We start from the raw sequence: 21,984 nt of genomic DNA, 5'->3' as shown, positions 1-21,984 counted from the left end.
CTTCTGATCTAGTTATGGTTGATTGGCTGTTGTCTGCAGACGTTCCTTAAAGGAAAACCAAGCAGACAGCACATCGGGATCATTTCTCTTCCCTGAAACTAATGCTACTCTAATACACTGGGGGAGAGGCATGTTAGGTCTAGCGGGAAACTCTAGATCACCATAACACCTCATTTCATTCCCTCTACCAAGAGAGTGCACAATCTATATAGGCCTTAGGAATTATTTTACACTGTCTAAGCAAAACATAGTCAAAAATCTACATTATATAGACAAGATGAGAAGATAATATGCTTATGTTCTGCTGTGTTTGGTTGTTTTTGTACCAATTAACACCCGTCCTTCCTTAGATCCCAGCAGACAATCTCCTCTGTCTATTCCCTGGACTACTGCTTAGGCCCACAGCATTATATGGCCTCTTATCTTATTAATGCAAGGTGAGTGAACCACTAGGCCAACATGACATCTTCAACAGCAGCACTAAGAAACCATTCTGTGTTAAGAGCTCATCTTAAAACTCTTAAGGTGGGCCCTTACTGTGAGATGAGTTGTGTCCAACCCCAAACCAGCTCAGAAAGGACTTCTTGAATTGCACGTTTTGGTTATATATATTATATTATATTTGGTTATATATTTTCACACATGTAAAATATGTACATATTTTACATGTGTGAAAACACCTTCAAAAACACATCACGTGTGCTCTAGAGCAAATGTTGTTTCCATATGTGAACATTTTTTAATATTTACATATTTACACATCTGGAAAGAGTCGAAAAGAAAGTCCAGAGAGTCTGGAAAGGAATACAGCCTTTGAGGTTTTAAGTCTTTTAAGCTTGTTGCCGACATCAAAATATTTCATACTACAACATAACATGCAAATATAATGTGAATGGAAACAATGAAATCTGACAGGCCTTAGTAGCACCTGAGTGATGAAGTTTCAAGTTCTTGCGGGAGCTGTGTGACACAAGGGATTGTAAAGCTGGTTTCAGTGGAACAACTGCGCCACCAAATGGACCACTGTATAATTACAAGCCCTGTGGGGCCAGCTAAAAAAAATGGAAACCACAATTCACTGATCTATTGGTTAACAGTAGGATCTGATTATTCTTCTCATTCATTTTGATGTCATTTCTGACTCTAAATTAGAAACAGACAGACAGACAGATAGACAGATAGATCTCATCCAATAAGCTCTCAAATTTCTTATCTACTTTCAAATGGTCAGTGGATCAACAATCAACACTTTGGCTAATTTTAACAAATATGTAGATAATGTAACTCGACTTATTTCAGTCCATGTTTTCAGATCAGTTTCCGGACCCCTAGTCCAGATCGGTTCAGTGAGTGAGTTCAGATTTTGATCGCAGTACTAGATCTCACAGGAAACCCGGATCTACTTTAAACGGCTCTAGGTGGAAAAGGGGAGGGACTCGTGTGGGATACTGCCTCAAACTCCGGCCATGGCTGCAGCGGTGTGGACTGATCGAGGACGGAGGGCTGTGACTGTTGTTGGGACAGTGACTAGATCCAGATCCAGTCACGCCGGTTTAAAATCCCAGTATGACGCGCTGGTCATCGGAGGAGGTGAGATCTGTGGACTGTGGGGGCATAAAAGTGCAGAAAACACAAGGAGCTGTGTTAATACCCCGCCAAACTTTGCAATAACAACACTGCAAAAGATTGCAAAAATAATTGGTGAGGTTTTTTTTCTCCCTCCTTAAAACGCCTTAATGCTCCTGAGAGAAGTGATTCGTCTCTGTCTCTCATTACGTACCGAGGTGTTTTGCACAGTTTGATCTGAATTGTTCAACTTTGGACCCGTTCTACTTGACTGTAAAATTCACTGGAGAGCAGCGTGCACAAGATGCCCAGCAAAAAAATATTCATGAAACTTGAACAACTGTCACTATTAAAATGAATTTTAGAATTTAAAGTAATTTCAATGGGGAATTAAATCTGCGTGACATATTTTATATTTCATTGCAGGACACAATGGACTGGTGGCGGTGAGTTCCTGCAATTGTTTCCCAACATCTACAGTATGCTGCAATAAAATCTATGGTTCAGCAACACGATAAAGGTGATGTGTGTATGGTGTGTGTGTGTGTGTGTGTGTGTGTGTGTGTGTGTGTGTGTGCGCGCAGGCTGCCTATCTTCAGAAGGGAGGACTGAAGACAGCAGTGTTGGAGCGCAGACATGTGCTGGGAGGAGCAGCTGTTTCAGAGGAGATCTTCCCTGGTACGGTGGCCTGTGGCTGGAGAACAATCCTGGCTCATCCTAGGTCATAAAGGGTTGGTTCACCCAAATTTAATAATAATAATAGTCATAAAAACAACCAAAGAAACAACATTTTTCTCACTTACCCATAGTATTATCACAATACAGATACTGCTTTCTAACTAACAAATAGTCCATCCCAAACCTATTTGCAATATCTTGGATACCCCTAGAGATAAGTGAAGAAATATGATTTTCTGTTATTTGGGTGAACCAACATTTTAATGGTAGAATAGGTTTGATTTTGTGTTTACATAGCAAGTAAATGTGTTATGTGAGTAATACACTGTTTCTTTTCCCCTTGTTTATAGTTTTATACACTGTTGTTCACAAACGTCATATAAGTTTGGTTCTTGAGAGAATAATAACACTCTTGTATGCAGGTTTCCGCTTCTCCAGGTGCTCCTATTTGCTCAGTTTGTTACGACCCCACATATGCGCAGACCTGGAGCTCAAGGTAAATACAGATATTTCTAGAAAGAATTTTTAGCCATCCTAAACTGTCTAGATTTTAAAGAAGTTTTTTTTTTTTTTATCTTTGTGTATCTGTATTCAGAAACATGGGCTGAAGGTGTACATGAGAGACCCTCATGCTTTCACCCCTATGTTGGAAGAGGGGGTGAAAGGTGCTCCACCAAGATCTCTCACCCTGGGCTCAGATCTTGCCATGAACCAGAAGGAGATTGGCAAGTTCTCACAGAAGGATGCTAAGGTGATATAAGCATTATGATAGCTACAGTAAATGGCTGACAGGTCAACTGACTGAACTGGAAACGTTCCTCACTGTCTCTTGATCTTTACTTCTTCACCAGTGTAAAGTTATTCTGCCATTTTTCTCAAATAATCTGCACCTCTACACTCACCCTCCTCTTCACCCACTCTCTCACATGTACCCAGGCTTTTCCAGATTTTGTTGCACACCTTGAGAAGCTCGCAGGAGCTATTCACCCTCTGTTGGATGCTCCTCCAGTTGACATTCCAGGTGTCACCACTGGATCACTGAGGAGACGGCTGAGTGCAGCTAAAACACTGATGCCTATTGTCAAATGTGGTGAGTCGGTGGATGCATACCTGGGAACCAAAATTTTATATTTTGGATGTCAGAACAAATTATTTACCATATACTAATTTTGTTTTCTGCAGTAGCTGAGTCATGCTGGGTTATGTTATGTTTTTGAATTTAAAGGTCTGAAACTGGGCAGAAACATTCCAGACTTTTATGAGATTATAACTGCACCAATAATGAAGGTTTGTTATACTTCACACAAACTTTGGGGTTAATTGCCATTTTCTTTTCATGTTCACTGCATTATGACTAAGTCTTTTTTTGTGCTGTAGATTCTCAATCGGTGGTTTGAGTCAGAGCCACTGAGAGCAACACTGGCTACCGATGCTGTGATTGGAGCTATGACCAGTCCAAGTAATCCTGGTAGTGGGTGAGACACATTTTCGGGCAACCTGAAGCACACAAACACTCATAACTACAGGTATAACTGTACAAAATTAAACTATGACCTCTAAAAATGTTGATTTTATGGTCTTGCTTTGAAGGTATGTGCTCTTACATCATGTAATGGGAGAACTGGAGAAGGAGAAAGGAGCCTGGGGTTATGTGGAGGGAGGCATGGGAGGTGTGTCGCAGGCTATTGCTAGTGCTGCGCAATCCTATGGTGTAGACATTTTCACTGAGAAGGTAGCGTGGTTTGAGTAAATAGACTGATTTGTTGCAGTTTATTTTGTGAATTAATAGGAAGTATATTCTAACATCTGTACTGTATCCGTACTTATGCATTTACATGTATCCCTGGATACAGGATGTAGGACAGGTCCTAGTGGGTTCAGATGGTGCTGCCAAGGGAGTGGTGCTAAAGGATGGCACAGAGATCACCAGTAAAGTTGTTTTATCCAATGCTACCCCACATGTCACCTTCAAGTACCTCACGCCTCAGGTAATACAGAAATATACACATCACACGTAACCATGGCACCAGATAGCGTGGTTTATTCTGGTTTCCTGTTTTCGTTGTAGGCTGCCCTTTCTCCAGAGTTTGTCAGAGCCATAGACCAGATAGACTACACATCACCTGTTACCAAAATCAATGGTAAATCTGGTCCTCTCACACTAATCACAAATCCTTAAATAAGTTTCAATTTTTATTTTTTGACTGCTAAAAATAAGGTATCCAAAGGTGCTGACTGTCAAAACGTAAAGACGTAAGAGTTGTAGTGTATCAGGAGGGATCTGGTCTTTGCCCTCCACTATTAAGAACTGTGTGTTATTACATTGTAAGATTAGGTAACTGTCTTGGTACTGAAAACACAAATTTCAAAGTTTGGGGTATTTTAAGACTGTGTAAAACGCACACAACTAAGAAGATGTTTAGAGTTTTTCAGCTTCCTGTATGGTGCCATTTGTAGCTCTGGCTTGTTAATTACAGTAGAGCCTGAGCTGTAGGGCTCTATTACTCAGGAAGTCTTTACTCACTACTGAACCTTTACAGTGCATTGCTTCTTAAAGTTAATGATAATCTACTCTGTTTTATAGAAGTTATTTTTAAAACTTAACTTTAAGGTGAAGGAAGTGAGCAGTGTGAAGCACAACATATTGCACATATTGAGTTGCCCTAATTGTAAGTCAAATATAAACTTAAACTTACGCAAGCATTTAGCTCTCCCAGAATGTAAATTTACATAGCGATACATAATCTTACAGGAAATACTGATTCCATGTCATTTCCTTTGTTGTTTTTACAGTGGCGGTGGACAAGCTACCAAACTTCCTAGCATCTCCCACACCAGACGATAAACCCGGACCCCACCATCAGTGCTCCATTCATCTCAACTGTGAAAGTGTAGAGGTACTGGAGACCGCGTACAAAGAGGCCATGAATGGACATCCCTCAGTAAGGTACATATACTGTTACACTCCTACATACATGAGCACTTTAACACAAAGAATTTACTTTTAATTCCCCATATACAACATCCTTACATGCAAGAGATATTACAGAAGGTAAACGTATGTTCTGCACAAAGAACTTTTGATTAATGTTGAAGCACCTCAAGTCATGCATAAGAGCTAGCCATGCATTCCTTACTGTATAGAAAGCGTTAGGTGCGTGTTACTGTAGATTAGAAATTAACCTTGCAGTTGTAAAACTTTGAGCACTTAAACTTTAAGCCATAACATAGAGATCATTGGTGTAAACTGCAGCTTAAAATGTCTTTCTTTATGATGTAAATGTTTTTAAAACTACACCACTATGCATCTTGCAATAGACATTTTCTCCACATATTTATGTCCACATAACTATGCAACACACTTAGTTAGGATGTTAACATAACTTTAGGATGTTCACATTTCTTTAGCTCATAGGTGACATTTAGCCTTGAATGAATAGGCTTTTGTCCCAAAAACATAAGGCCTTCATCTTTTTTTCCTGAAGGATCTGTATATTAGTTATTAAAGTTTGATTGCTTGCAGACTGGTTACCATGTGACGACAGACATCACTTGCATACAATCTTGACTATTCAACTTTTTTCTTAACTCTTATCTTTAAAGTGTTTTTAAAAATGTATATACTTACATTCTCTTATCCCAAATTTTCATCATCAACTCACCCACCCTTCACTCGCCACCATCTTGGTTCATCATGCGCCTCTACTCCTGTAGACCCATGCTGGAGATGACCATCCCCTCTGTGTTGGATCCTACTCTGGCTCCCCCCGGCTGCCACGTTGTGTCACTGTTTACCCAGTTCACGCCCTACCATATAGAGGGCAGAGAGTGGACTGACCAGGATCGGGAGGCCTTTGCAGACACTGGTTAGAAACACAGAAACATTCAGGACTTCTTAAAGCTCAAAGTGTGATGAAAGTATACATTGCTACTACATTTATTACTCAGGCACACAAGTTCTACCATGCTATGCTTAAAGCTATTCTTAAACTGAAACATTTTTTTTAAATTATGTGACAGCAGAGTTAGAAGGAAAAATGAGAAAAAGTTTAATAACAAGAACTCACTAACAACATTTTAATTTTTGCCATTTTTTGTTATTTTGAATGGTGACAGTGAGGTTTTTTTCCCCCCCAAAGTTAATAATCAGAATAACACTTCTTAGGTGTATACTGATTAACCTGTTTTCAATGATAAAGCATGAGTTTGTGTGTTTCTTCAGCATTTGACTGGGTGGAGCAATATGCCCCTGGATTTAAAAAGTCGGTTGTGGGAAGGGACATCCTGGCTCCACCCGACCTGGAGAGGATCTTCGGGCTCACTGGAGGGGTACATACACTGTGCACATTGTAAAAATGAGCAGCAATTTGAACGCTGATACACAACTTATTTGCTTAACTGTTCAGAGGCTGAGGAAGTAATTTGCGTCTTTTGCAGCATTCTGTCGTTTACTATCCACTCAGGAACAGATGTGTTGTATAAGCAGTTAATGGTTACAGACAGTTTTAGTACGACCCATGAGTTAGAGTCAAAGTTCACATCAACTATGTAAAGTGACACTAAATCACAGAATGGTATTTTCTTCTGTTTGTTTACTATGTAGGAAGTGGCAGGTTCTTTTTCTCATAATTGCATTTTTTTTCAAGAAGCATAAAAGTAAACATGTTTGGTCTCGTCTTTACAGAATATCTTTCATGGATCAATGTCACTGGACCAGCTCTACCTAGCACGACCTTTGCCCTTTCTCTCAGACTACCGTTCACCAATTAAAGGGCTCTATCTGTGTGGCAGTGGCTGTCATCCAGGTTTGCTTTTAATGTTCAACCTTCAGATGAGCATTGAATTGCAAATGTGACTGTTTGTTGTGTATAGTGTAGTGTAGTATGAGTACTGTACAGTCATTAATGTTATGTTGTCTGGTGAAGAGCACAGTTAATGAACCTTTGACCCTTTAGATGAAGTCTTATCCTCACTGCTGATGATAAAGAAATGAAGTCACTTGGTGATGTCAGGTGGCCGAGTAAGCTGTTTCTGATTTCTCTATATAGAATGAGACTGACGAATTCTTCATTCATTTCGTATGTATAATGTTTCTTTAGGTGGTGGTGTGATGGGTTCGCCCGGGTGGAACGCCGCGCTGGCTGTCATGGCTGACCTGAAACATCGCTGAGAAACATCTGACGGCATCAGTGTGTCACTGTGTGTCAGATCAACAAGGTTCAGCTTCTCTTTTGTCTGATTTGTATGGATTTGACTATGATTTCCTGCAGGGGAATTGTCTAGTACATATTAGTGCAGTACTTCTGCACAAAATCATCTAACTCAGCCAGGAGAAAATCATGGAAACAGTACAAACACAACATGAATGTTGAAGAGAATTGTAATTTTACAGTAACGGATACTTAATAAAATGAAATAAACTGTTTGTGTAATCATGTAAGTGACACCCAATGGAACTTTTTACAACTTTGTATGAATAAATTGAAATGAATTATTTCAACTGTGCAAAATGAAAACTGGTGTGTTTTATTTTGCTTTCATTCCACTGGGATTGAAGTGTTGTTTGGGGATATCAGGGTATAAACCTAATAGATCTTTTTTCAGAGCAGACACTTTGACTTGTCATGGTAGGAAAACACAGGAGTTACTAATAACATTAATGATGGCTTTGTTCTGTTCAAGAGTCCCAGTAAGCAGGATCCTGAAACTGGGGCAGCTAAATGGAATCCAGCTCTTAATTTTGTTAATAAACACTTTTCTACTGTGACATTTCAAGATATTCTTCTGTGAAAATGGCCTATTTATCCATAAGACACTGTTCACTGTTTTTGTAGAAACATGAAACAACCAAATTAATGACAGAATGAAATTAATATTAGATTAGTTCATTGAATGTGGTTTAATGGGCTTTCTCCTAAGTTAAGCACTCTGACTGAAAACCATTACTGGTTTGGAGATTATCCACACATCTGTCAATCTGGAATGACAATAAAGAACTCACAAACCTAACAGACATTTTAAAATGAGCCTGAATCTTCATTTTTCAGCTTATCGAAGTTTAACAAAACATTCTTAACTCTTGGTCTGTTAACATGAGATCTGACTGAAAGCTCTAGATGAAACCTTGTAAGTGAACCTCAGGTTAATAACCTTTTGTCAAACCCTCCGCACAAATCTATAGTTCAGTATTCTTGCGTTTTTGTTACTTGTACTAAACATCCAGTTCATTAAGTAGTAAAAATATTAATATCCTACTAACATATATGTCAGTGGAATTAGGAATGCCATCAAATCATCATTATTATAACTCTTATCATTCTTAATTAGCGATTAGTGGCATATATATATAAACACACACCCACGTCATCATTTGTTTGTACTCGTGGTCACTGTGATAACAACGGAACCGTTCGATAATCGATAAGGGTGCCCTGTGCCTTTAAGACGCTGCTCAGGGTGTACCCGGCGTCGGTGCCTGACGCTCAGGAAGTGGACTAAACCACCAAAGATTCCCGCAGATTCGATACCGATTGTCCTGGCTTTAACAAACGTGTCCAGACCGACCTAAACATTCGCTGAAATATCATTCGTGGGACACTTGAGACGATAATGCTGGATGGTTGCGCTCATGAAATTCACCAGAGATATATGCAGGCTCTTGGGGCTCGGGAGCGGTAAGAAACGTCCCACTTTTTCAAAACTTTGTGAACTCATCCTCGGCTTAAGTCGATCCCGTAGGTAATAACGAAACGCGTCAGACAGCGAAACCCTGGATAATATCTTAACACTTGGCTTATTAAACGGTGTATTTGTGACAGTATTTCGCCGTTGTCTCTGTCGTTGACTTCAAACAGAGTCCTTGGTTAAACAATGAAAGTTCCCCTCTTGCCAGTTACACCCTGGCTTGCACCACTTCCAAGTTTGCGCAGTTGGTGCCATAAAGTTGTTGTAATAACGTGTTAAAAACACATGCGTCCACGGAGCGCGCAATAACTCAACTAACAAGTGTAATTATGCCTTGTAAGCCAGAAGGTGTGTATATAAGACGGAAACCAGCGGAGATTAGAAGTGCTTTCCCGGGTACATGGTGGTATGATAACAATGCCCCAAATAGGGGGCAAAAGCTCTATAGCCCGGAACATGCTACGTGGTACATCTGGAGTTATATGAGCATAAAGTTGTATGTCTTAAATGCCCAGTGTCATGTGCCCACACTTTGTTCCTCTTCTTTGTTCTCCATGTGTGCTTAGTTTCCTTGTAATACTGGCTCTGTGAAGCCGGCTAGTTCACTGACATACTGTCAAAACCACTTCAGAGGCAGCCGGGCATCCCAGAAATCCTCTTTCTACACCTCCAATATAAAAGGCATGTTAATTACGTATGAAATACATGATATCTAATCTGTGAAAAGTATTTCTGAATCTACTGCTTCTTGGAATCCCACATTTTTTGGATTATTTTTTTTTCCCCACAACAATGGGGCCAGACTAACTCACATCAGAGAGGGGGGCCGAGATATTTTTCTTGTTTGGTGGTTCTCTGTGACCAAGAGCTGTCATTTCACAAATTATCCATGCCATGATAACTTTGTAAACATTCAGCTGTTCTTTGTAGCTCATGCCCTTTGTTTTAGAAAGACTGTTGATTTACACAGCTTGTTACTACTTTCAGTGTTGTGTAAACACTCGTGTTTACTCAGTTGAAAAAAAAATCACTGAAAACCACTGACAAAAGAGGTTCTAGTGATTGCTTTAATAAGGTTACGTTCTCTCTCACTTTCTTTTTGTAATGCTGTGTTGAAGAAGTGAAAAAAAAAAAACGAGCTCAGAAGCCGATTTCCTGGTTAAAGCTCCAGTCAATGATGATACGCTGTTATTTTGCATTCCTGTGGAGCGAGCTCACCTTTCAGCTCAACACTAATTTAGACAGCCTCCTTGAAGGGGAGAAACAGAGACTCTTTTGTTGCTTCTGTCCACGGATCTTGGATCATTTATTTGTTAGGAGGAAATTCCATTACGGTAAAGATTTAACAAAAAGCCTGATTCAGCTAATGGGATGGAGCTGTGCTTTAGAAGTGGCTTATTCTCAACATTTGAATGAGTAGTGAGCCATACACTGACAGCTTGTATTGGAAATCTTGTGATCTGGTTAACTCGTGATGGAAGAAGTGACTGAAGCTCGGCAGAGGAGAATAGAGATGAGCAATACAGGTTAACAGAATGTAATGCCACGCAGTTTGAAGGTTGTCCTCTTTGCAGGGCCTAGTTAAAGGTTATTATTCACGGGCCATAATATCCACACACGTGAAGATCCCATTGCGTACCAAATCCTAAACTTTAAACCATGTCCACCTAAGTCACATTGTATAAGGACTCTCAAGGGAAAGCAGAGCTGAAGAGCCCCCCGTGCTCCTTCCCTAGACCGGAGTCTTGCTCCATGATATCATTACAACCTTGGTTTCTATGGCAACTGCCATTTTGGAATGGGCCAGCTGGACGCTATCAGTGTCTTCACATTATTTCTAGGGCCTACTTTTAAGACTTGTATGCCTAATACTAATTAAAGACTTAAGACAGAAAAATTCCATCACAGATCCCATTTTTGGTTATGATGTCAACATAAACCGTCACTATAGTCAAAGTCAAGGCACGTTAACCTTCATAGCTGAGATAATAAACATTACATTAATCAATCACAGTACTGTTAATTAATCAATCATCATATAAATCAGTGACAAACAACATTATAAAATGTCCAACTAGAAGGGCACTCAGAGAGCACAGACCTCTGCCAAGGCCAATATCAGCATACGCCAGCCTTCAGAGAAAAAAAAAATTCAAATTCATAGTAAATGATGCAGATCTTACCAAAGTTTAATAGGTTCTTCCCTGGCCCATGGCTCATCTCTCCACCAAATTTGGTGCAAATCTGTACTCTGTACTTTTTGAGTAATCCTGTTGACAAACAAACGAACAAACAAACACACAAACAAACCCAAAAAACAGACATTGGTGAAAACATAATCTTCTTGATGGAGTAAAGTTATATATTGAATCAATGTCAGTCAATTTACGCAGAAATGCCATAAGTAAATCCAAACACATTTAACTAGTGATGTAAAGATTTTTGAAGAAACTACATGCACATGTGTAAAAGACTTTGAAAATACAGTTTTCATCTTTATTCAGTGTTGCCAATCCATTCCTAATAATCCATCATTTCCAAATAAATTTCAACATCTGCATTTCTTACCATTTTCTGTGGTGCTTAAATGGCAGCAGCTGTGGTTTTGTGAATAGCCAGGTTAACAGCTTCTACCAAAACAGGAACACAGGAAAACCAAGAAGAACTATGACACTGTAAGAGTAACCAAGAATTAGGCCGACCTCCATGACCCAAATACATTTGAGAAACCCCCCAAGCTAACATGTAGCTTTAATAGATTTTGGTTTACATAACTTTACATGACTTTCTCTTTACATAAGTGTTGCTGGATTAAAGTTGTAGTACTAAAATTCAGCAGCCATGAGTTTGTGTGTTCCCCCTGAGATACTAACACGAGATCAGGTGCCATACGTTTTTGAAAAGCTACAGTTCTAACTTCCTGTAACCCCTTATGCTCAGCTAACGTAGCTCTCCTCTTAGTATTCAGGTGAAATTCCTTCCATTTTCTGAATTAGTCTGGTAGTAAAAAAAATGTTCTGGAATGTACATAGCTGATTTCAGGCAGCGGGCAAGTTAGATGGTGAAAGTTAGATTGTTGCTTTCTCTAATCATACTTTTAGTGCATTTGTCTCATTACTCTAAAATCTATACATATTGATAGTGATGTTGATATTGATAATGTGGAGCTCCACCGTCTGCTTGTCATCTTTTGCCCCACAAAAGTTGTAGCATGCAATGCATAGAGTTTTCACTGCTAGAGGAAAACCACATTGAGCAGTAGGAGAGTCGCAATCAGTCCTAGCAATGCCCCACGAGTCACAACATGAGTCACAGACCAAGTATGAATATGTCACTGCTCTGGAAATCTTTGCTGAGCAAATAGAAATCTGACACCACATAGACTCCTGATTTCCTGCACGGTCCAGTGATATATTTCCTTTTGTCTTGCCATTTGTCTGCTGCCTTTGGGCCTAAATCAGCAACAGGGTTCTGGTTTGATATGATCTATGCCCCCGGCCCCCCCAGAATACACACACCACATCCACATGTCTAGGGCAGTGGTGTGACAGCTCTGTGTTATTTTTCAACCAAGTTTCTGAGAAAAAACGTGGTGGTCTCAAACAGCAGTACCTGAGGCAGCTGCTTGTTGCAAGTTGGGCCTGTGGCAGTGGAGGCACAAGCCAACAAATAAACACAACTTGAATCAATCTCACCGAACAGTTTTTCTGTTTTGTGTGCATATTATGGCAAGCTTTCCTGGTTCTTTTTATAAGAAATGATTGCACCACTTTTCCTGTCTCCACTGAACAACATCTACGTTATAGCTTTTTTTAATCAAAGGCTATGTGGCTTGATTTGAGTATAAACAAGGAAGGAGGAACATGTTTTATTTGGCATCCACGCGATTCTTTTTTTTTTTTTTTTGGGCACTTGCTGGACTGCATGCCTGTAGATGCACAGATGCTTAAACATGCAGTCACTTAATCCTGTGCAGGGTTACATTATTGCACAGCATCATTGCTATTGTTATGTCAAACTATGAACAAAACATTTTGTGCCTTATCCTTTTGCTCTTACGTTATCTCATGTATAACTGATGGCAGGTCAAATATTTGCATTGGATGTAGACACACAGTGTGTCATGAGATCAAATGATAATGCTGCCCATCTCATCTCATATTTCACAGGCATTATGCATTACACACTTCCACTGTGTTGGAGAGGTGTTCCCCCTCCATGGGTAAAATAAAGAATTTTAATTGGAGATGTACTGGTCAGGCTACTTTGCAGAGCTGAAGAACAGAAGCCTGATGTTCTTACTTTGCTACACATTACCATATGAGAGAGCATAATGTGCATATATAATGACTTGCTGTACAGACATTACCAATATGCTGTGTCATTATAAGAACACCACAAGACAACAGAAGACAGTGTAATCAGGTTTCAAAGAGCTCATGTGCTGTGTATTTCCCAACAGGTGCCCCTGTCCAACAGCAGGAGGAGCAGATGGACTGCGGTGCCGCAAACCCTGACCCAAGTGATGATGCCACTTTGTCACAGGTAAACAAATAGTGTCAGTCTAATAGGGCATTGTCAGAACTCTGTGTGTTCACTCTCTGAACTCCGTGTGTGTGTGTATTTGTTTAGGATGTATTAAATGGAGAGGAGGATTTGAGTGAGGAGGAGAAGGTCAGACGGAGGGCAGAGCGACGCAAAGCCAAGAGAAAGGTGAGCACACAAATTCTTATACCCCTTAAAAAATCTCTATTTGTTGCACTTTTAAATAAGTAAGTCTATTACTCTACGTGTGAAGGGTGATGTGTGACGTACTGCATATGTTTCAGCGTCGTCGAAAACGTAAGAAGCAGGAGCAGGTTAAGCAAAATGAGAGTGCTGAACAGGTAACAATCACATTACTCTTTCTTGGAATGCACTCTATATTTGCCTTTACTATGAACAGCTTGGGATTTTTATGCTCTGACACTTTAGGATGATGAGGACGAAGATGGAGGTGCAGAGTCTGAACTGGATGAAAGCGAGTCAGAAGCAGAAGGTGGTGCTGAAGAGGAGAAACAAAGAGTTCAGAAAGAGGAGAAGAAGGAGGAAAAATCATCTGCCTCACACAAATATGCTGCCACCCCACTCATGGCTCCTTTAGGAATCAAAGGGCATCAGAAAAGCCAAGGCAGATCAACTGAAGAGGTAGGGGCACTATACTGGTGTATTATGCATGTATGACTCCTCAGTTGCTATCATTCAAGTCAAGAGCCATCAGTTTTAACTCAAGCCTAATACTAAAATAAAAAAAAACACCATTCTATACGACAACTCTAGTTTGAATATCTGAATCAGTTGCTGTGGTATTTGTTTGACGTCTGACTTTCTGTGTCCCACAGGACCCTGAGTGGGATGTGAGCAGTGCCTTCTTTGCTAATGCTGCTAGCCATATCAAACCCAAAGGATCAACTCGCAAGTCCAAAGAAAACAAGGAGAACGAGGCCAGGAGAGAGGTGAATGAATGTTAATGCTCCAGTCATAGCTGTCCACTGTTTTCATTGTGGGAGCAGTTTGTTCCTCTCGCAGTTCCAAAGTCTGATGTGTGGAAAAGTGGACTTTGGACCATGGCAGCCTTTAAAATAGTTGCTGTGTGTGTGTTGACATTCTTATATTTTCTAGGTCTAATGCAACTAAGGCATTGATTTAGTTGTTAAAATACATATTGTATGTCAGACTACTGTATTTTGTAAGAGACGCATAAAACTAAAGCACTCAGTCAGCTGTTAGAAACTTCTTTTCTGTTTCAGCAGTTTGAAAAAACATCCATATGCAGTTTTGTCAGGAGTTAATGTATGCACATCTTTTCTTTTAATTTGAAAAGGAAAATCAAATCATAGCATTTCTGATTGAGAATGATCTGAACTTTTTCTTTGCTGTGAATATGAACTTATCAAAATATAATTTTTCTTACAGGCAAATGGAACTGACACCATTACCAAGAAAAGCACATCACTAGTCGGTAAGGAATGATTTCTGAATAGCAGTGTAGATAGCAAGCCTTTTTTAGTGTTTAACCATTGGAGGAAATTATTGATCACACGTTCCTTTGTGTAAGGACGTCAGTGTGTGGCACTGCATTCAGTTGAGCCTTCAGGTTAACAGCCCACCAAAGAATTATTTACAAGCATTTTTTTCTTTCTTGCAGAAAAGGGGATAAAGCTGGTGCAAGAGGGGCAGTACGCACAAGCAATTGTTATGTTTACAGAAGCCATCAAATGTGATCCAAAGGATAACAGGTACATCATCTGTGGTCATGAATAGTTTAATACAAAAAAGGTCTACATTTTAGACATATGTAATGTAATCCTTTTCTATTTTTTAAATTATGTCTCGTAGGTTCTTTGGGAATCGGTCCTATTGCTATTACTGCTTGGAGCAGTACCCTGAGGCCCTGGCGGACGCCGAACGCTCCATTCAGCTGGCCCCGGACTGGCCCAAGGGACACTTCCGTAAGGGCACTGCTCTCATGGGCATGAAGGTGGGTATAGGCTTCTGTGGTCATGGGATATAGCATGTAATCAAAGAAATATCTGTTGAATAGCTTCATATGTATGCCCTTGCGATAAGATTAGCCTGGACTAACATATTTTTGTGGGTCTTTGTGTGTGTTGCAGCGGTACAGTGAGGCAGAGAAGGCTATGGAGCAGGTGCTGAAACTGGACAAAGACTGTGAGGAAGCTGTCACTGACCTCTTTAACTGTAAAGTGCTGCAGATAATGGTAAAAACACACAAATGAAGCACAGGGGTTTTCCTATAAGACTGGTAGCTGTGAATAGAAATACCCTAAACCTTCTATTTTTAGCAAGGTTATGTTAGTAAACCAGTCATCCTGACTTAAAGGATAATTGCTGATTGTATTCTCCATTCTTTCCTCAGGAGCTTGGTATTGATGAAATGCAAAGTGTTCAACTGCTGGAGAAACTTTCAACTGTGCAGGCAGTTCAGGCAGCCTGTTTGGATTCTGCCAGGGGTAAGATCACATAAAATAAGGCCTGTATTTTTCTTCATTCACTGTAAAGCAGTCAATGAATAGAACAGGATATATGCTAATGTCATACAGCTTTGTTTCCTACATATTCAAACTCTCTTTGTTTTACAGCTGGGAGCCAGGATCCATCAGTTGTGCAACCAGGGTAGGTGACCAGTTGTTTGTCTAATCAAAGCTCTGGGTCAGAAGGGTTAGTAGCCTCTCTTGTGGCTAAAATGGATATTGTTCACCTTGGTTTATGCGTCTGTCTTTATAGATTGTCACACCCTGCACACTCTTTGGAGAAATATCAATAATTGAAGTATTTGGACTGTTATTTTATTGCTTTTAGTCACATTCTGTCTGTTCCCCTTTCCTTCAGAAGCCCATGTCCATCTCTGTGGGTAGGAAATGTGACGACTGAGCTGACTGAGAAACACCTATGGGACCTTTTTAAAATGTATGAAGCTAGCCCAGCAAAATATTAGATACTAATGATTTGAAATCAGATCAGCAATTCATTAACTTGATAGACATTATGGCGAACACGTTACCACGTTTTACCATGTAAAAGAAACACGTAAATCTAATATTTAACCAAGATGGTTATTGACTTGTCTGTGCTTTACATTGTAGGTATGGCGAGATAGAAAGTATCCGTGTGCTGCATGAGAGATTCTGTGCTTTTGTTAACTTCAGGAATGCAAATATGGCTGCTCGTGCCATGGAGAAACTAAATGTGAGTACTTATTTGGTTATCCTCTCTCAGTCTTGTGCCTCTCTTTAAAGAACATGATTATTGACTTACAGTGGCACGTATGCTTCCTCTTATAGGGTTATTGTATTGAGAACACACGTTTAGTGGTGCGCTATCCTGACCGTCGCGCTCCGAGGGTCCTCCCAATTCCACTTAAGACGTGTCTCCCTGTCACACAGCAGGCAGGGGCAGCTGCTGGGTAAAAAGCACTTCAGCCTGACTGCAGAGACTCTAGGTCATACAGTGAGGCTGTAGTTATAATTTCTTTCATACTTGATTGATTCATACACATATGATTTCTCTGTGTTTTCCTCTATTTATGTCATCTTCCTCTCTGTTCAGACCTCGACGGCGTGGCCCAGTGAACGGAGACGAGTGTTACTTCTGGAGAACCACCGGCTGCCATTTTGGGGACAAATGTCGCTACAAACACATTCCTGATCAGAAAGGCAAGGACAGGAAGCCCTGGCAGCCTTGAACTCAGTTTACGCTCTGCCTCAGTAGTGTGCAGGAAACCCGGATACACAGACCGAGCCAAAGAAACTGGTACTTACTGGACCAGGTTCTCTGGGCTAAAAATACTAACTGTGGCAGAATGGACCAGAATAGTCGAAGGATCAGAGCCAGCATTCGGGCACTAAAGCTGGGATAGTAACACATGTGCCACCAAGGACTGGGAGTATGAAGGTTTTTATTCCAACCGAAGATTTTATTGGATGATATTGCTCAGTAGTACAACATTAGCCAGAAAGGAGCAGCAAAATCACCTGATTTAGTCTTTGCGTCCTGTGAAAACCTTCATATTTATAGCCCTTTGTGGCATATGGTGACTGATCCCTGCTTTAACCTCACAGGACTACAACAGAAGGAGGAAGTGAAACTGCGTGGGTTCATTAATTTGGGGGGGGGGGGGGGGGGTGTCATGGCTCTGTCATTTAAAGAAGTAATGAAAGAATTTTTCAGGCCAAGGTTCTTCAGTAATGATCCTGGAGACCTTCCTTCTTTAGATATTCCATCACAAAGCCATGTTCCTCCCCATTTTTAAAGTACAGTAACTTGTTTATCCATTTGCAGTAACCTATTTTTTTTTTTAACAGTTTAGGTTTACTCGTGGTTCAACGCTGCTCACACTAGTCTGTGGTTCATACTGGGGCTCCATTTCCTACTTTATGTTTATGTGCCAATATCAGCACACCGTGCACCAGACCAAAGACTTCCTAACAGTCATACTTATCGTTTCCCCATGCAGATGAGGTTTTTCTTCAAGTCAGTAAGCTACAGGAACCCAGAGAGGTGCCTTGATACTGTGTTATGTACTATTTAGCCCTAGTTAAGGTGATCATACATGGGTAATTGGACATACAACCCACAAACTGAACTTAAGGGATTGCAGGATTGTATGTATTATTGCAAGGTTTAGGTGTATATTTCACTTTACTTACTGGCTGCCCTATTGTCATAAAATGGAATACACACACTGCATGTCTGTTATGTTGTCGTGACATGTTATGGAGGACTCACTGTCCATCATAACTATCTATAGGGTGTAGAAGAAGTAATACCTGACAATATCATGCAATCCAGTATAATAAATACTTCCATTATGAAGGCTGTAGTTTGGGCTTTTTGGTGAGACTCAGTCAGACAGGTGTTATTTTAACTCTACAGCAATTTTAGGCTGTAGTTTTTGGTTTTGTTGTATTGGATTGCATGAAATGTCATATCCTGCCTTCATTCATTTATTTATGTTAGCATTAGAATATACAACATGCTTTATTGGTACATTTGCATAGTAAATATTACAGTGCTTTATGTCTATGCAAAAGAAAGTTCTGTGTCATACACATCCACCAGCTCTGGCGGTCTAGTCTGTTGTTGTAAGTTAATGTCTGCGACAGACATGGGGATGTCATTGGTAAACTAGACACATTCATGGCCATGTGTGTTAGATAATCCATTAACAGAACCTTTGAAAATTGAAAATCAGTGTTTTTGACCTTGCAGACTCCATTTCAGTATTTCAGTGAACTAAAAAGAAATGCCTCATTTAATGGCTCTGCACTGAAAACAGCCTTATTCTTTCATGATTTTCAACACTAGACAGTGCATTAAAACCTATAGGTATGTGTCTGTATCATCCACCTGACAACAATTACAGTGACAACACATGGTTTAAGTCCACACTACATTCACTTGTAAACTATGCACAGCATAGTGAGAGTATTTATTATCTTATTTATACCTGTTTTTCTTTTTTACAACATACCTTGGTAGCTGAGTTCAGCTTTTAAATTACTGACCTTTTTGTCTTTTACTTTATGATGGGTGAAAGAAAAGACCACTTTTCTGCTCATTTCTGGATTTAGAGGCAAGCATTATTAAAAACTGTTTGGTGCAAATACTGTCACATGCTGCACTTCTGCTTTTCTTGTCTTACTTTCCATCTTGTGGCTAACACTTGTGAAAAAGGAATTGGACACCAAAAACTTAAGACGGCACTTGTTGATTTAACTTGTTTCTTGTTTGACTGGTGCTGTTAACTATGGTTGCTTAGCGTATTTAATTTTGTAGACTTGAAATGCGTGGATTATTTTAATTTCTTTTTATGGACATTTCAGATTGGACAGAATATTTCCCTGGGTTTAATGTCAGCTCTTTGATGTAGTTTTTGACTTTTTTTTTTTTTTTACACCCACTTTCAAACTATTTCAGGAAAAATTTGAATCATGATGTACACACTGATAACCAGAGCACTGCAATCCTGTTAATCCCCCAAATATTTTATATTGTCGCACTGCAAAAAAGAGTATTTTGTATTTAATAAATGAATCACCTATACAACTTATTTTTGAGTCTATACATGCATACTGGCACAAACTGAGAAAAAAAACCATCTGATTTATGCAGTTATTCTGCTAATATGTTGTTAACATGAATTTTCTTCCAGTGGCGTGTGGTTGTCCTGATCTCCACATGGCGGCAGTATTGCACTTGAAAGGTTTCCACTGAAATATGAAATATGTCACTGAAATACTAGGCCTGGCTGATGTGTGGGGGGGAATATGGCAACCCTGTCATCACTAGAAGGAGACACGTGTGGCCAGCATGAAAGATGCATTAGGGAATTTGTAACCACCCAGACCAGCGGGAGATGGAGACATGACTAACATTACTGAGGATGTGTGGGAAAAGCAACCATTATGCCACAGATAGCATTTTGAAAAGAGAGGAACTGATTCCTGATGCCACCTGCGAACGCATGTGCAGCCTATGCAAGTGTGAGATTGCAATACGCTGCTAAATTAAAGGACACCACCGATTTTACACATTACATTTAATTTACTCATCAGAATAAGTACTACTCAGCCTGTGAAAACACTTAAATATAAATATAAAGTTGAAAAAAATAACTGATAATGTCGTCAAGGTTATCTTAGCTTTGGTGTAACACAACATTTCAAAAGAAATCCTGCATTACGAAGTGGAGGAGTAGGATTTGAAAGAAGGGGGCAATTACAAAGGAGGCAAGGGTGGTTTAATGAAAAAAATGTAAATGAGTTGCATTTTGGGAAAAGCAGGAACCAGTGTTTTAGGTGCTCTTTTGTTCTCATAATAGGGACTAAAATCTGGATATTTTTGCCTCTGCTGCTATGATTTTTACCTTTCTTTTTTAATTCTCCTGACTATGATCAAGTGTGATACCAAATTGGTGTAGCAAGACTTAAAACTGCATGCATGTCATTTAAAGTAAATGATTTTAGGTTGTATGAATGCTTTCAGTCATTACATATCAGACTCAAGAGGATGTGTCAAGGTATACACTGCAAGCACACCACATTTATCCCAATTTTATATGATTTTTACCTTATAGTCAAATTTTAGGCCACCTTCAGGTAAAGGCAAAGTTGGTCTTTGATGCTCGATATAGCGAGGTTAACCCCTCTGCACCCTCAGCCCCACAACCTGTACAGCATATCCTCTATACAGTATGTGCCTACATGCTCATATAGCCAGCATGAAAGTAAAAGCATTATGAAAGCCTGGAGAGACGGCAGTGGGGGTGAGCATGAGGAGGTGCCGTCGTTTGAAAAGGCACTTGTTTATTGTTGGAGAGCGTGTATTTATTTCATGCCTCCACAGATTGTGGGTAAGGGCAGAGCCAGCTCGGTCGGCGTAATTAGAGAGGTGGAGAGAGAGAGAGAGCGCTCTGCCACAGAGAGCTGCTTCGCTCAGATACTCTCAGCCCTGTGAGCCCTCTAAGAGCCCTGTAACACTCTCTCTCTAGCACACACACCCCCACTGAGCTGTTAAGTATTGGCACACGGGCAGGGACACCTGTCTAGTCTAGTTTAATTAGTCTGATATGCAACAGTGCATCACACGTTATAATGGATGGATGTCACACATTGCAATGATATTTATATTTTTAACCTTAGCACCCCCCTTATGCTTTTTCTTTTTTCCTTACCTCTCTCTTCCCTCTCCCCGTCGGCCTTGGAGATCCCTCTGATTTGGCGCCGCTAATAGGGGGTCTGTTCTTCCTGTTCGGGTTTACCAGTCAGGGAGGGACCACCATCCTGCCACCCAGTCACACCATCACTGGCACACACAAACATCTCAATTACAACTTCAAAGTTTCCATGCGTGCACACAAATACACACATATGTAACGTGATTTTTTTCTTTTCACCCCTTCGGAAATCTGCATATGAAGTGTTTAACAGTCATGGTCGAAGTTTCAGTTCCTGTCATGATTGCAATTTTTCATGTCTATGAATAAACCTTGCTGCCTTAAAAAGGTGCCCACTGAGGTTTACAGTTTATCAACACAACACCCTGAGGCCAAAAATTTCCATGTAGCTAAATTTGTCTCAAATCCTCCTGAAATTGCTCAAAAAATAAATAAACAAGTTTCAAACATGTAAAAGGGCCTTAGCAGACATCTGGAGGAAACCTAAACTGGACCCAGCACTGAAGTGACCCCAGCTAGAAAGCTATAAACAGGACTTTTTTTCCAGGTTTTTTTATCTGAATCTACACCAGTGAGTTAAATCTTTATGTTTTCTATACCATGATGATAGGTTAGACTAAAGTAACACACTCCTGGGCAAGTGTGGTATGGTATATTCTCATCAGTCACATGGCTACGGTGAGGCTGGGCCTATTTTTGAGTTGGTGGTTTGCGGCCATCTCAACAAGGAAATATCTACCCTGTGGTATAGGGAGCTTCTTTAAGACACTTGGAACTTGATGTTTGAAACTATTCTGGAACCAGAGTCTTTCCTGTTG

The 21,984-nt window shown here is 40.1% G+C and overlaps 2 protein-coding genes across 2 annotated transcripts; both read left to right on the top strand.

Moving 5' to 3' along the window:
- The first annotated feature begins 1,441 nt into the window (after positions 1-1,441).
- Positions 1,442-7,898, top strand: pyroxd2 (pyridine nucleotide-disulphide oxidoreductase domain 2). The gene is made up of 16 exons (XM_041050247.1): positions 1,442-1,590; positions 1,993-2,012; positions 2,151-2,244; positions 2,667-2,740; positions 2,840-2,995; positions 3,181-3,334; positions 3,470-3,531; positions 3,622-3,719; positions 3,835-3,976; positions 4,098-4,232; positions 4,313-4,385; positions 5,038-5,191; positions 5,959-6,110; positions 6,467-6,573; positions 6,929-7,049; positions 7,344-7,898. Exons 1-16 carry the CDS (start codon positions 1,467-1,469, stop codon positions 7,412-7,414), a joined length of 1,737 nt encoding a protein of 578 aa, XP_040906181.1. The 5' UTR covers positions 1,442-1,466; the 3' UTR covers positions 7,415-7,898.
- An 831-nt stretch (positions 7,899-8,729) lies between these two features.
- Positions 8,730-19,102, top strand: zgc:123010 (uncharacterized protein LOC641500 homolog). The gene is made up of 16 exons (XM_041050248.1): positions 8,730-8,918; positions 13,391-13,473; positions 13,561-13,641; positions 13,758-13,814; positions 13,903-14,115; positions 14,310-14,423; positions 14,884-14,929; positions 15,116-15,206; positions 15,307-15,448; positions 15,585-15,689; positions 15,848-15,941; positions 16,071-16,104; positions 16,321-16,398; positions 16,575-16,677; positions 16,773-16,894; positions 17,038-19,102. The coding sequence occupies exons 1-16, from the start codon at positions 8,861-8,863 to the stop codon at positions 17,171-17,173; spliced, it is 1,557 nt and encodes a 518-aa protein (XP_040906182.1). The 5' UTR covers positions 8,730-8,860; the 3' UTR covers positions 17,174-19,102.
- Positions 19,103-21,984: the final 2,882 nt, after the last annotated feature.

This window comes from Toxotes jaculatrix, chromosome 11 (genome assembly GCF_017976425.1).
Source record: "Toxotes jaculatrix isolate fToxJac2 chromosome 11, fToxJac2.pri, whole genome shotgun sequence".
In the NCBI taxonomy this organism is placed as follows: Eukaryota; Metazoa; Chordata; class Actinopteri; family Toxotidae; genus Toxotes; species Toxotes jaculatrix.
This window is presented reverse-complemented; position numbering and strand designations above follow the sequence as displayed.

Bases quoted from the DNA above. Each gene is read 5' to 3' on its own strand.
- pyroxd2 (XM_041050247.1), top strand. From the start codon at position 1,467: ATGGCTGCAGCGGTGTGGACTGATCGAGGACGGAGGGCTGTGACTGTT. The intron at 4,386-5,037 runs GTAAATCTGGTC...TTGTTTTTACAG, and splicing joins ACCTGTTACCAAAATCAATG to TGGCGGTGGACAAGCTACCA. The intron at 6,111-6,466 runs GTTAGAAACACA...GTGTTTCTTCAG, and splicing joins GGAGGCCTTTGCAGACACTG to CATTTGACTGGGTGGAGCAA.
- zgc:123010 (XM_041050248.1), top strand. From the start codon at position 8,861: ATGGTTGCGCTCATGAAATTCACCAGAGATATATGCAGGCTCTTGGGG. The intron at 13,815-13,902 runs GTAACAATCACA...CTGACACTTTAG, and splicing joins AAAATGAGAGTGCTGAACAG to GATGATGAGGACGAAGATGG. The intron at 15,690-15,847 runs GTAAAAACACAC...TTCTTTCCTCAG, and splicing joins GTAAAGTGCTGCAGATAATG to GAGCTTGGTATTGATGAAAT.